Genomic DNA, 14,104 nt, shown 5'->3' with positions numbered 1-14,104 from the left:
CCTCTTCAATCTCTCACCTCTCCCTCCTCCCATGGTGGGAGTTCAAATCTAATTCTCAGCCCATCTGGCAGGCGTAATGAAGGCGGCCCGGGCTTGTGGTGCCCTGCTGCCATGGCTCGGTGGAGCAGGAGGCTAGCTGGCAGATTGGGTTAGGATGAGTGGAAGGGAGTCCGAGAACCTGCTGAGTGAGTAAGCCGGCCCAGTTAATCTCCCATGTGCCCCAGTGTGATGAGGGCCAAGGCCAACCACACACTGAGGACACAGTGGCAGCGGTGTAAAGTGCGGATGGTTGGGGGCTGAAGACACGAGGGTGACTCTGGTAGTCATTTACATTGAAGGCATCCAGCTGGCAACTTGTGGTAAATGAAAGGTTGAATTAATTTGTTAATTTGCTTATCATCGGTCAAATTTTCCAGTTGGAAGGGTAACAGCATATCAAAGACATTTTAAGCAGTGTGAAATGTGTGACTATGGCCCATTTCGTCTCTTTTCTATTCAAGAGTAAAAATATCCCATCAGGACTATTTTAGACAACCACAAGCAATCTGGCTCGCTTTCCTTAATATGGAATTATTAACAACAGCAAAAAGACTCCGTAAGACTCCGCATATGATCTACTGCAAAAGAATAAGCAACAAAATAGTGAACAAGACGAGTGTGAGAAGGGAGGAATGACATAATGTTGAAAGAGGGAGCGATTTTACTGCCACAGCAAAATCGTAGCTTAATTCTATTTTCAAATCATTTTGTTTGTACTCAGTGTTCCAGCGTAATGCTTTTTTGTGGTATTTTATTCTGTTTACCGATTGTGATGCTACTGTTCAAAGAAAAAATAATAGTTGGTAATGACATTTAGTTTATTTGCATTCTTTTTTTATTTGAAAAAGTACATATTTGTACCGATCTCAAAATTTTGGTATCATGACAACCCTAATGTCAACACTACATGTTCTTGCTGTAACACACTACTAAGCATCAAACATTTAACAAGTTAAGATTTTATTTTATTTTTCAACACTGCAATGTGGATGAATATTGACATTTTGCTGGTGTTAAAATTAACACCTTATGATGTTGAAATAATGCCGGCTGATTTGAAGAGTACAACCACGGAACAAGCGAAAAGATGACAAAAACAGCAGGCCTTCCTCTGCTATGTACCCGACTCAGGAGAAACCAAAACACAGTCATTAACAGTTACTCGCTTTATAAACACATCGGCATCAGCTGGAGGTATAATTGCTCCTGCTTCTCCTATAATCTTATACCTTACCCGCTGCTCCTGTCAGACACTTGCACCAGAGGGGATGAGGGCTGTGTGTATTGCCTTTGGAGACATTGAAATATTGCTTTTGTATAGTCAGATGTGAACTTGCCAAGGAAAGGAGAGGAAGGCATTGAGAGAAATAAAAGCAAAAGGATATAGATGACAGAAAATCAAATAAGTATGTGTTGTTCTCTGAACTCCCAGGAGCAAAGCTCAGGGGCTCCGGTGAAGGGAAATGATGTTCTTTTCTGTGAGTGATTAGAAGACAAGTGTCAGAACATGACCTACTTAGTACAATTTGTTTGTGCGGATTCCAGATTTGGTAACAATGCCATAGGAGTTCGAGAGTAATGTCGTTTTAACTAATGAATGTTGTGGAAAGTTGGGTAAGTTTCGTAGCAGGAATAATTGCAAGGGGGTGTTTCATAAGGAATAAGCCTTTTTACAGTTCCCACTCAAACACACTTCTTCAGTCATGAGCAACACAATGATTCATATTTTTGGTGCAGCGTTAAAATTTGTAACTAATGAACTATGTACCATCCAACACACTCCAAATCACATGAGTCGCTGATGTTTTTAGTGACTTGAAATTAGATCGGAGAATGTGCTTGTGAGTTTGGTGAGGGAGCGAAGACAAAGGAAAAGATGGAGTTTGTCAAAGTGTCCCAGTTTCAGGTCAGAAAAAAGACAGATAACTGCCCAAGGCCATTGACTAACATTTTAAATTCTCTACTTAGTCCTCCCTGTTAAGGAACATAACACACCCCAAAAAGCAAAAATTCTCAAATATAGATGCCCCCCCCCAAAAAAAAAAAATTGCTTATATTGAGCTCTTACACTGTGAACGTTCCCCAAACTATGATCTTAAAACATGTTAATATAATTTTAAACTCATTTTACAACATACAACATAACCTTCAGATGATTGTTGAAACACTTGTCTGTGTGCTCTTTTGCAACCTGTAATAATAGTAATTCCTCAGTGGCGGGCCGTGCATTTCATACCTAGGCCTTCAGTGCAGTCCTACTTTGTCAGACTTGATTGAATAAATCCCCCTCATGTTACCATCATTTATGAGACCACGTCTGGACAAATAATATACAGAAATACATTTACACACTACTCAGTCAGTGTTGGACGACCTAGCTTCTCTTGAAAGGTCCCTCTCGAAAATGGCCTTGCAAGTGTATCAGTAATTAAATCCACACTGTTCCCTTCTTCGGCTATTTTGGTTTAAAAAAGCAAGAATATGTTTTAGATTTTCAAATGGTTACCAGTGATGACTTCCGGGTGTGTTGATTGCAACTAGTGCAATCCCTCCCGTCTACTTACCTCTGGTGGGCTGCTACAGTAGTCTTCCCCTTACCGAGATAGATGTTTGTAATTGGAGCTCTAATTTATGTTCAAACCTTGGTGCAGGATAATGATATGGCGCATTGTAATTTGCTGATGCAAATTGTACGTATAATGGGGAGCCATAAAAGCCTCCGCAATCTCGGAGACTTGCCAAACACCCTGAGCGTTCATTACAGCCCTCATTAAAACATCCACATCGGCAGTGGGACCTCTTACAAATGGGAGAAGCATGTAATTGCTGCTTGATTGTGGTATATGTAACATATGATAAAGTGGAATTACCAATTTATTTGTCTACAGTGTCAGTGAAACTTAATGGGCAGAAAGCTTAAACGAAACAAATCCTTAGAGCATTGTCAGCCTACAACATTATGGTGTTTTTGGATAAGTGGGCCAAATGTGAGTTTGGGGACAGTGCATCGAGGACAAACTGAGAGTGATGGCATTCAAGGCCGAGCTTAGGAGGAGCAGCTAATGCTTTTACCCATGAGAGGTTGTTTCATTTGGGTGAACTTCAACATGCTGAAAATACATTAACTGGATTTAATAGAACAAAAGATTATTATTGTTCTTTGCCATTAACAAGGTCCAAAGCCATCACCATACATTTACTTTATGGGTAATGAAACGTGATTGGAAAATGTACCAAAGGCACCTCTGGAAAAAATATATTTTGCACGGATGTCAATACTTCCTTTGAAAGTATGGCTGCCAGCCTTTTTCAGTGGTTGATCTCAATTCCGTGCTAACGACGAGGACAGCGGAATGTACCAGCTCATGAGTAGCGTTAAGAGACGCACCAATTGGCAAAGGCATTAAGAAATCATTTCGAGCAACTTGGGGTAGATATACTGGAGGCCTACTCAACATAAATTCAAAGTGTCACGTTTTATTCAAATGACCTATCCCAGAGTGCCGCTTGCATCTGCGCCTTTCTAATGCATCTCCATCCAGACAAAACCTGAGCAGCAAAACTGAAAGTTGCACTTGTCTCCACACCTCTGAATGACTACAGAGCGCCACTACCAGAGCTGTGTGCGCTCAGCCATTAGAAAAGGATTTTGAGCCAAGCCATTCAGCCAAGGCCCCAGAAGCCTGAAGCCTTTATCTGTAGACCCACTGATTGATGTGTTGTGGGCCCTGTTGCGGTTAACAGCAAGTTTTATCTGTTGCTAACGGCAACAACCCAGGTTGCTGATGTGTGGAGAGCAGCAGGGCCCAGGATTTGAAGCCGGACCACACACAGGGATAAACAAATAGGTTTTCATGGCAGACAGCCCTCATAGAGAGGCCACTGACAGGCAATGCCGCACCCCAAGAGCATCACGATGTCAGGGCCCTGACCCGCTCCTGCTGGGCTCTTGGTCTCCTGCACTAATTTTCACCACGTGAAGAGCCCGTGCTGTGGAAACACCTGCACGCCTCTCGCACTGACAAGGAATCAGTGACAGAAACAGATATTTCAAGACAACGACAGGCAGCAGAATGTTTAAGACACTTCATATAGAGGAAAACAATGATTTCTTAAAGACTTTGCTTCATCTATCACTTGAGGGATTAACAACTAATCCAGTGAATATGAATTAAATACAAGATAATCGTAAAAAAATTGATTTCTTGTTTTGCAAAATGCACTGGAACAGTAAAGTGAGCGCTACATATCTATTTAAAAGACTCCCAAACAAACACACACACACACACACACACACACACACACAAACCTCCAAAACTGTTGGACTCATTCAGCATTAAATATGATTATGACACCCCAAGCAGTGGAAATGAAGAATGGGTGTGTGGCAGCTCTAGACCAGCTTTACTCAACTAAACTGCATGGCTAAGGTTTAAATCCATGACTGCACAAAGATAAACCGTGCCAAAACAGTCAAGTGAGATTATATTGCGTATACAAAGATTGATGCTTTCATTGTGCATGAAAACATAAGCCATAGTTTGGCCTTGGGTGGTAAAACGAGAGGGGGTGGGAAACTAACTCAATTAATCTGAAAAGAAACGGTGATGTGTTGTCTTTTTTGCCGAGCTTAACCGTCTCCTCCTCCTCCGTACTATATATCCAGCCCAGGGGTAGTGACAGAATGGGCAGATAGTTGCAGTGAGATTTTCTGACAATTTCCCTGCTTCTTGTAGCGCCTATCTCGGAGACACAGAGGAGGGTGCTGGGTTCTTTATCAAAAAGCCCCTGAGAGAGTGATAAATCGCTTGAGCCCAGGCCCATCCGCACTGAAACAACAAGCACGTAGCACCGCAGGAAACAAGGCACATTTATTGTCTCCCAAACATGGCTGAGGCTGTAATGAAGCCTGCACAAAAGCAAGCAGGATGGAGTCACCCTGATAAACAATTCCATATCCAGCCCCTCACACTGGGCGAGAAAGGGGGTCGGTCCTGTTTTGACATATCGCTTCAAAGACTTAACAGACCGGCTATTAGCAGTCTCACATGATAGATGATTGTTCGGGATAAGGTGGACTCGGGGAAAAAAATTGGGATTGAGCAATTTCATGTGAACATAATAGGTATGCACTCGATTCCATTTCATTAAACTGCTGGACTATTTGCTTAAGCAGATGTTTAAAAAAGGGTGATCCAAAAATTATCCTCGCCTGTAAACAGCTGACTCTTTGGGCCAGGCGTGGGCAAACTACGGCCCGGGGACCACATGCGGCCCGATAAACGTTTTAATCAGGCCCGCCGGACTTGAAAAAAATTAAATGAATAAACCTAGTTGTTTTATTTTCTAAATACTGTGGTGTGTTGTAATGCTTTTGTTCACTTTCATTTAAAATTAATCAATGAGGTGAGGTTACCAAAACAGTCCATCCATCTGCTCCTGGTCCCCGGCCCCTCTGTCAAATTTTAGTACCCATTGTCGCCTGCCAATCAAAACGTTTGCCCACCTCTGCTTTGGGAGATGCTGCTTTCTTCTCACTCATGGCTCTCACCAATTTCCAATTAACCAGATTACCTGTGGAGTGTTCCATGTGTTTTTTGAACATTCCTCAACATTCCCAGTATTTTGTTGCCCCTGGCCCAAAATTTTTGAAAAGTAAGATCTAAGAATTAAACAATCATATTTAATCTCTCTCCCTCTAATCTCGTTGCACACTTGAGTACAATGACAATAAAGGGATTTCTAATTCTAATTCTAATTCTAAAATGAGTCGATATTTTCAACACTGAAAACAAATATATACATAAATGAATAAATAATATCATCTGTTTGAACATTAAATATCTTGTCTTTGTAGTGTATTCAATTGAAAATAGATTGAACAATATTTACAAATCATTGGTTCATACTTGAACTTTGCTGGCTGCAAACTTAACGTTTAAGGAAATGAATTCAAATACTTTTATTTTCAAGGAAACAGTGAACTCGGCAAGCGCCCGAAAGGAATAATATGGCAGCATGAACAAAAGGTTGTCCTATCTCTATCTAATCATTTAAAAACGTGACAAACAACAATATTTAATCCATAATTTGTAGCAAGTCGGCGCAGTAGATGTCAAAGAGCAGAAGGGCTAAAGCATCTTTTCTGTCGCAATTGTTGGTGCCCTCTCTGTACTAGCCTGGCTGACCCTCCTACACCACCCTTCCACCTCAAACATAGCCCACCACCCACATGCGTAGCCTCTCTCTCCAGTATCCTCCAGTCATAACACTCAGTGCAGCCATTGGCCTTCTTCAAGACCTTCTCCTCCTCCCATCCACAATCTGCCTTTGCCTGGAAGCTCCCTGGAGCCCCCCGACCCTACAACCTCTGCCCCCCTTTTCGAAACCATCATTCTGTAAGGCCCGAAGCACTTACAGATAAGATGCCTGCAGAAATCAAGTGGGCTCGGCAGCTGAGCAGATTGAGAGTCAGAGCTCAGTACCCAGGAGATGCCCAGAGGCTACACACACTGCAGATAGCAATGTCGGAAAGCCAGAAAGTGGAGACAGACAACGTGAGACTTCCTGCCCTCCTTACCGGTCTATCTTTTGCTTGCACAATACTGCCTGCAAATCACCACCCACCAAGCCTTCGCCACATCCATAGCTGACCCCCTTCCTCCTTCCAGATGAAGAGAAAGCCTTGTTCTATGCCGACTCAAACTGACAGCTTGAGCCAAAGGCCACCACATGCTTTTTTGGAAGGACATACTTGTTTTCATCTGTGAATATTCAGCCGCTGGGGAATATGAATGTGACATGTTCTATTAAAACAACATTTTAAAAAAAGATGCATGGAGATCAATGTCTTTTGAAGTTACACTTTGTTAGGGGCTTTAAATGGCAGTCCTTTGAGGCCTATTAACAATGACAAACCATGTCAACAATTGTAGTTGTTTTGTTTGTTTAGATGACTGCCACCAGTTTGCAGTATGACTTGCCATATGCCACTCATCAGCTAAAAGTAGCACACTTAAAAGAATATTCTTCTTATGAGCTCATTTTACGCAAAGGACAGAAAGGGCGATCTGCTGTCTCTATTACCAGGAGACTAAACACATCACCGAAATGAGAGCACAAATGCGCGGTTTTGAAACTCAGAGGGGAGAGACGACGGATGCTTTAACGGGATAAAAATAGTATAACAAATTGTTTTTTGTTGCTTGATAAAAAACATATCTAACCTCTTTTGCTGCACACGTTTAACACATTTATGATACATTTTACAATGTACTGTTACATGCAAGGGAATTATGAATTGAAACTAAAATAAAACTGAATCCAAGATGCAAAGAGCAAGGAACCAAGATAGATGGTAATAAAAGACACTCCTTTGGCCAAGGTACTACAGGACACCTTGCTACGATTTAATCAGTCAGACAGAATTAATGCATCTAATATCATGATTTCTCCATTACACTATTTAATATAATTAAAATGTGGAGCGCTGGGGCCATAAAGCGGGTCGTTGGAGATTGTAATTCTCCCATAAAGCTATGAAGCATGAAAATGTCACTTACCGAGTAGTCGCGGCCTGACAGCGCGTGAGTGGAACTCTGTAGGGAGAGAGAGGAGAACAAGAATGACCTTTAAGGAGCATTTCACTCCCTGACACAGACATGATGAAGCAGTGCCGCTTTAATATCAATATTCACGTTAACCTTTTACCCAGCCCGCCATGTATGCCGCAGCTGCAGACTGCTACCTTGCGTTCTGGCCTCCACAATGGCTCGAAGCTATCAGTCATACACAGCTCATTCATGTGTGCATCTTTCACACTGGAAATGTGTAGAAAAATAGATTTTGTAACATTATAACAAAATTGTATGGACTTGCATTTTTGTTATAATGTAGTAACAGAATGAAGTAAAAATAAATATGCGAGACCGCTAGTGAGTCCCCACTGATGTACACTGCTTACAACAACAAAGTGAAAGTGAAGGTAGTTATTAAAAGCAGAGTAAGATTCACCCACTCCAGAATTAACAATATTTCCAACCCCTCTAGCGAGCACTTTTCAAAACGACAAAAAACTGAGACACATTTACGTGAAGCATTTTCACTTTGTTCTCTGTATAACATGGAAGCAGTGAAATTGAAGGCAAAGACAGAGTCCATTGTGCTGACCCTTGTCAAGGTAAGGTGACACGCGATACAGTATGTCATTCCAAGCCGCAAATATTTTGCTGAGGTCACCTTGCCTCATCTGTACATCTCTCCATGAAAATAGACAGTGAGAGAGCATCAACATGCAGCAGCCACGCCGCGCAGTTTGAAATAGAAATAGAAATAGAAATCCCTTTATTGTCATTGTACTCAAGTGTGCAACGAGATTAGAGACGGCTCAGTGTATGATGGTAAATTCTTGAACATTGAAAATTAAAATAAAAAATAAGGAGCAAATTTCTGTGCGTTTTTACAAAAGGGACATGTTTACATGAGAAAGCCTTTCTTATCTGAAAAGAAAAAAAACATATTTATATAATTTCTGTGGAAGTGCATGCTGGAGAAAATAAAAGGTTTCAAAGGTGGGTGGTGGAGGTGTTTCTGAAGTCAAACCTTTGTATAAAGCCATTGTCGTTTGCTTCAATGTCATTTGCTTTTAGCGGGGTATCCATTAAAATCAAAACTTCTATATTTTATTTTAAGGCCCTATCACTCAGCCTAACTAACAAGATAATATGGAATATCATCTAGCAGTTGGGAGCACTATCATACATCTCCTAGCACGACAATGCCATCATCAATGACAATAAAAGCTATTCTGAAAAGTGCACTTTCAAAAAACTAAATAAAAGGAATTGGAACAAAGAAGAAGAAACATGTCATAAATATGTTAGGTTTTGGTTTCTGAATGGTGGGGGATTGAGGCGGAGGACTCAAATGCAGGCATACCAGGCAGTGAGTGGTTTTAACAAAAAGTGTTTAATTAACAAAAGAAAACCAAAAGGCAAGCAAAGAAGTAGGAAAATCAAAAATATCAAAGTACAAATGAGGATCAAAGTAACCCAACAAATACTAGAAATAGATCTTGGTCTTGGCATGGAAAAAAAGGTAGTTGACGACAAAACAGGAGACGCGGAAAACTGACAATGACCGACAAAAATCGACAATGACCTGACAGGAATTGAAAAGAAGAAAAACTAAATCCAACCAAATTAACAAGAGACTGAGGAACACCTGACTAGAGAAAAAAAGGGTTGGAGGGAGCTAATTGGATGACACATGTGCACACAACAAACCAAACGAGACACAAAGAAACACAAGGAAAACCTGAAAAAACAAACGCCAAACCAAATATCAACCAAAACGGACAATGACAAAATACCTTAATCATAATTACTATAATCAGAGATAAACGTTGCAAGGAGACATGAAGCACGTCCATGCCTGCCCCCCCCCCCACACACAATTTCCTATCCAGTCCTCTAAATGCCAAACAAGAATAGCATGTATACGGAAAGACCTGGATTATTTTATTTTTTGTGTCCACTGGCACAGTCCTTCTTCACCCAGCAGGACAACCAATCTTGAAATCCCTCCTTCTACTTCCACTTTTCACTGCTTGTATTCTTCTGTCTAGATAGGCAATTTCTCCCCCTGGCCTCTGGAGGGAACATTTCTGCTCGACCAATTTTATCCATTCGTCTACATTCAATCCAAATAACCTCCCCCATACCTTCACCAAGACTGTTTCGTTTCCTGGTGCCCCTCATCCATTCTTCCACACCTGTTCTAGGCTTCAGCACTCATCAACGCCTGTGTGCCCCCCCTGATTTGCAGGACAGCTCCCGTGGTGATGATTAGGCAGAAGTCCCGCCGTGAACCGGAAAGCAGGCTCGGCGGGAATCAAAAGGCTATTCCATGTCCATCTGAAACTCTCTGATCCCTTCACCGTCAGACCAGGAAGGGGAAGGAGAGGAAGGAATAAGGAACTAGACATGATGTCGATTATGCGCACAAAAAAACAAAAGTATTTTCTGGGGAAAGTTAGATCTGTCATCTGTGTGTTCATTCACCAAGTTTAAACAGGTTTTGTACATCTGTATAAATAAGTCTCCACATACAAGTGATTTGATTTGTGCATGCGTGCTTAGGACATAAGCCTTAGGTTAGGGGAGGCCAAGGCCATTTGGAATTAGCTGAACTATGTAGAGTTCATTCAACATGGCACATTCTGGGTAGAAAGAGAGGCTTATTTAAATGATAATGAGGGACAATCCATTGGATTTAGTACTGGTGAAGGGAGAAAAAGAGGGGTGGGAGCAGGGGGATCCATTAAAACGCCAGCGGTTCATAAGCCATAGGGTCGGCATATAGCTAAACACTCTCTCTTAAAAGCCATTATACATGGCTCTCAATGGATTTCTGCAGTGCTTAGGACTTCAAAAGGATTTAAGAACCCGCCCCAGAGAGCGAGAATTTGGGGGAGGGTGAAAGGACGCATGTGTGTGTGTGTGTGTATGTGAGAGAGAATGCATCGGTGTTAGTTGATAGAAAGAGAGACAGGGTGGATGCTGGCGGCATGGAAGGGTTAACCAACAGCTCGGGAGAAGAGAAATGTTGCTAAATCCACCCCCTAATCCTCTCCGCATTTCCATGCCCCCTCCTCCACCGAGAAGACGAGAAAAAAATGAATGCATAAAGAATAAAACAGTGGAAAGAAGAGTGGGTGGTGTTAACAGTTTTCCCATTCTATATCATTGTTTCCATCATTGCGGAGAGTTGGAAGGGTGGAGCCATCATAGCTGCCAGGTAAATGACTTGCAAAGTGATGCAAGTCGATGTCATTTGTGGAAGTTAGTCAAGTCAGGTAGGCGGCTTTATTTGGAAACAGGAGTCGCTTTGAGACCCTCAGCAGAATCACCTCCCAACCCCCTATATTTCCCTAATCCATGTGTGGCTTAGTGCTGGGGCACCCCACACTATCGCAAGCACAATTACCTGGTCAACATAAACAGATAAAAAGCCAACCACGGCAATGAACAAACTGCGTCCCTGGCATGCTCCCAAATTGATGCATGACCGTTTTTAAAGGCAGACAGACGACGACATCCACGTCACATCTGTCTTTGTTTCTTTTGGCGACGCGACAAGAGAAATCCATTTCAGTTGTCATCAACATGGCATCATTAGCTAGAAGCTCTTAAAGCGGCTGAGACTTTTATCTGGATGAGCATGTGTTGTGCGAATTTCAGTTCTTGGTTTAGTATCCGCGGTTTTAAGCAGCTGAACAAAAAAATGTGAAGAAGGCAATGACACAAGGTTTGTTGATTCATGGCCTTGGTTAAATGAAATACATTAGAAACTCCAGCTCCGATGTGGGGAGACAGACATGAGAAATACCAAGAGCGCCAGATGGTTGGACATCATGGATAGATGTGGATGGCATGGTGACAACCGCCGGCGTCTGTACACCATCTATTTGGCAGCATATTAGAGAGATATTGCCATCTAACACTGTCAGCAACTGCAATTTTCAAGCTTCCCTTCCTTCACCGCCCCCTCCGTCACTCGTTCATGGCCCCTCCTTCTCAGAGCTTGTCATAGATCCCTGTCAGAGCTGTCAACCAACATCGTGTTTTTATCTGACAAGCCCTGCTCTTCCTTCTGACTTTTTCATTAAGACACATCCTATTGTACCAAACAAACGAGGGAATGAGAGGAAACAGTGGATGAGAAAAGCAGACGCTGCAAGACGTAGAAACAATGACTACGAGGAAGTGACAGATTAGGAATTTTTTTTAATTGGACTGGATTTTCAATTGGGACATTGAATGGCTTAAAACAGTCTATTTAACAAGTTCATTAAACCTTTTTCCCCCCATCGATTCACCAGCATTGAAGAGGGAAGTCTGCATTTGCTTTCTGGCTTCCTGCTTTTGACAGATAAATGAACACTCTGATTGAGTTTAGTTTGGGGGTACCGGGGAGCTGCTTGACAGGCATTTTTTGGGACGCATATTTCTACATTCATTTAAAATGCTGCTCTGGATTTAGCATAAATTCTCATTACTTTCCCAGTATCTAAATTGCATTATTTCAAGCCTGACGTTGAACCAATGCATGGCCTCAATTTGCCTTTGCCACCTACTCATCCTCTAAATGAGCTGGCATATGAATTCTGGCACAGTGATAATTGGAACAGTTTCTTTAACTCATTCCGTGCCAAGGTCAGACCACACTTGGCTAAATCGTGTTAGGTCATGTCTACAGTACATTTAACCGTGCCATGGTTGAAATAATGCCAGATGAACAAGAGTCTGCGTGACGGGCTTAATAACGTTGTGTGTGCATGTGGTCCTTTAATGTATCTTTCAGGAGATGAAAATTGACAACAAATAAACATGGCCTATGAGAACATTGACATCTGATTTCAGCGTTTGTTTGTTTTGTTTGCTCCTTTCCCCTCTGTAACAGGAAAATTAGTTAACTAACATGGAAAAGCCTTAGTGGTGTCTCACCTCATTCAGCGGCTCCTTGGTGTTGCTCCTGTGAGGTAGGCCGAAATCTGCCACTGTCTCATCCTTACAAAATTTGACTGGACAGAGCAATAATGGTTTGATCTGGGGGAGACAGGAGAAAACCACAATTTGATTAAAATGTGTTTCCCTCCCATAGCGACACTCTCTGTATAAATTGGGCAGCAATCAATTAGAACAAGGAATAACGACAACAGCTTCAAATGATTGGATATGGGTTATTGTTTAAAACAACACAAAGTTGCTGGAATGGTATGTTTCAAGTAAGAACTTGGGCTTGTGCATGTTTTCTTTGTGAAGTGTACTTTTTAAAATATCCTATTGGGGCACAAATGACCTGTGGCTGAGACCAAGCTGATTAACACCAAGCAGTACATTTCCCTTGAGAATATTTTACTTTTAAAGACCCAGTGTGAAGTAAATTTGACCCACCGTATTTTGAGTAATACATCTATTTTAAGAATACTCACGTTAGTTGTTCATAGTTAGACCCATAGCAACGTCCTAACAACGAAAATGCTTTTGTTTGGCAATCTCCAGTATTCTTGGGGAATGACGTCATTCGAAGAACCAATGTTAATTGTTCGGGGAGCTGCTCGATTCCCATTGCCTTTACGTTATTCGGCAACATGCCTTCGCGCTGTTTGGCGATCTGTTGTTCATTCTGAGAAGCATCTGTTTGAGTGGCCAAAACAAAAAAATAGGGCACGTAAATGGACCAATTTTGAGGGAATTTCAAGCCAGTGTCGACAAGTGTTCTTTGCCACAAGATCTGTTTTCTCAACCGTTTTGCTTATGATTAAGGGGTCGCAAAAGGTTAGGTGTGATTACAATCCATCTTGAAGAACATGAGGTGTGTTGCGTGTCTTGTGATAGCTTGTGTGTGACTGACGAGTGTGATGTATGTATGCGGAGTTTGCATTCGCTCAAGAAGAATGGTGAGAATGGAGGAAAAAAAGCAAGAGCAAGTAAGGACTGTGTGTGTGAACAAGGAGCCGAGGAGAAAAAGTGGGCGGGTGTTGAACAGGAAATGTGTATATATTCCTTAAATACCTTACCAATGACAATGTAGGAAACCAACCCACTATAACGTGTGGTCTCAGTACAAGAAGAATAAATGGGCCAAGTAGGTAATCTCACACGCGTAAAGCATGGCAGACTATCGAATTTTGTTCCAAAAAACTAATTCCATCAAACTCCTCCTCCTAATTCCATCAAACTCCTCTTCCTCCAACTCTTCAAATACCTAGATCCCCTCAGATACATTTGATATTTCACTTTGTGAGTCATTTTCAAACTGGTTTAATACACTTTCTTTGTTGAGCTCTGCCATAGTTACCTTGGAATGACGTAACACTTCCGGATTTGTCGCTCGGCAGAATATCACTTTGGGAAAACGATTATTTTGTCAAATATAACAAGTAAAAAATATTTTTTCATTATTTGTGTGTAATTACTTTACTTGTGACACAAAAATATTTAATTTGGCATTTTCTGAATATACGTCACACTTGGTCTTTAAGATTTTGTCATGCCATGCC

At 41.6% G+C, this 14,104-nt stretch overlaps 1 protein-coding gene across 6 annotated transcripts in view; it reads right to left on the bottom strand.

The window, feature by feature from the left end:
- The window catches only part of fbrsl1 (fibrosin-like 1), a 280,246-nt gene that overhangs the window by 151,889 nt on the left and 114,253 nt on the right, over nucleotides 1-14,104 (bottom strand). For all 6 annotated transcript variants that reach the window (XM_088300656.1, XM_088300613.1, XM_088300637.1 and 3 more), the window contains exons 3-4: nucleotides 12,546-12,647; nucleotides 7,602-7,637 (exon numbers count right to left, since the gene is read on the bottom strand). In XM_088300656.1, the coding sequence (XP_088156782.1) occupies nucleotides 7,602-7,637; nucleotides 12,546-12,647 (138 nt within the window). The remainder of the gene's footprint in view (nucleotides 1-7,601; nucleotides 7,638-12,545; nucleotides 12,648-14,104) is intronic.

Source organism: Idiotropiscis lumnitzeri, chromosome 1 (assembly GCF_059441095.1).
Source record: "Idiotropiscis lumnitzeri isolate Australia: NSW breed Sydney's pygmy pipehorse chromosome 1, RoL_Ilum_1.0, whole genome shotgun sequence".
NCBI lineage: Eukaryota > Metazoa > Chordata > Actinopteri > Syngnathiformes > Syngnathidae > Idiotropiscis > Idiotropiscis lumnitzeri.
This window is presented reverse-complemented; position numbering and strand designations above follow the sequence as displayed.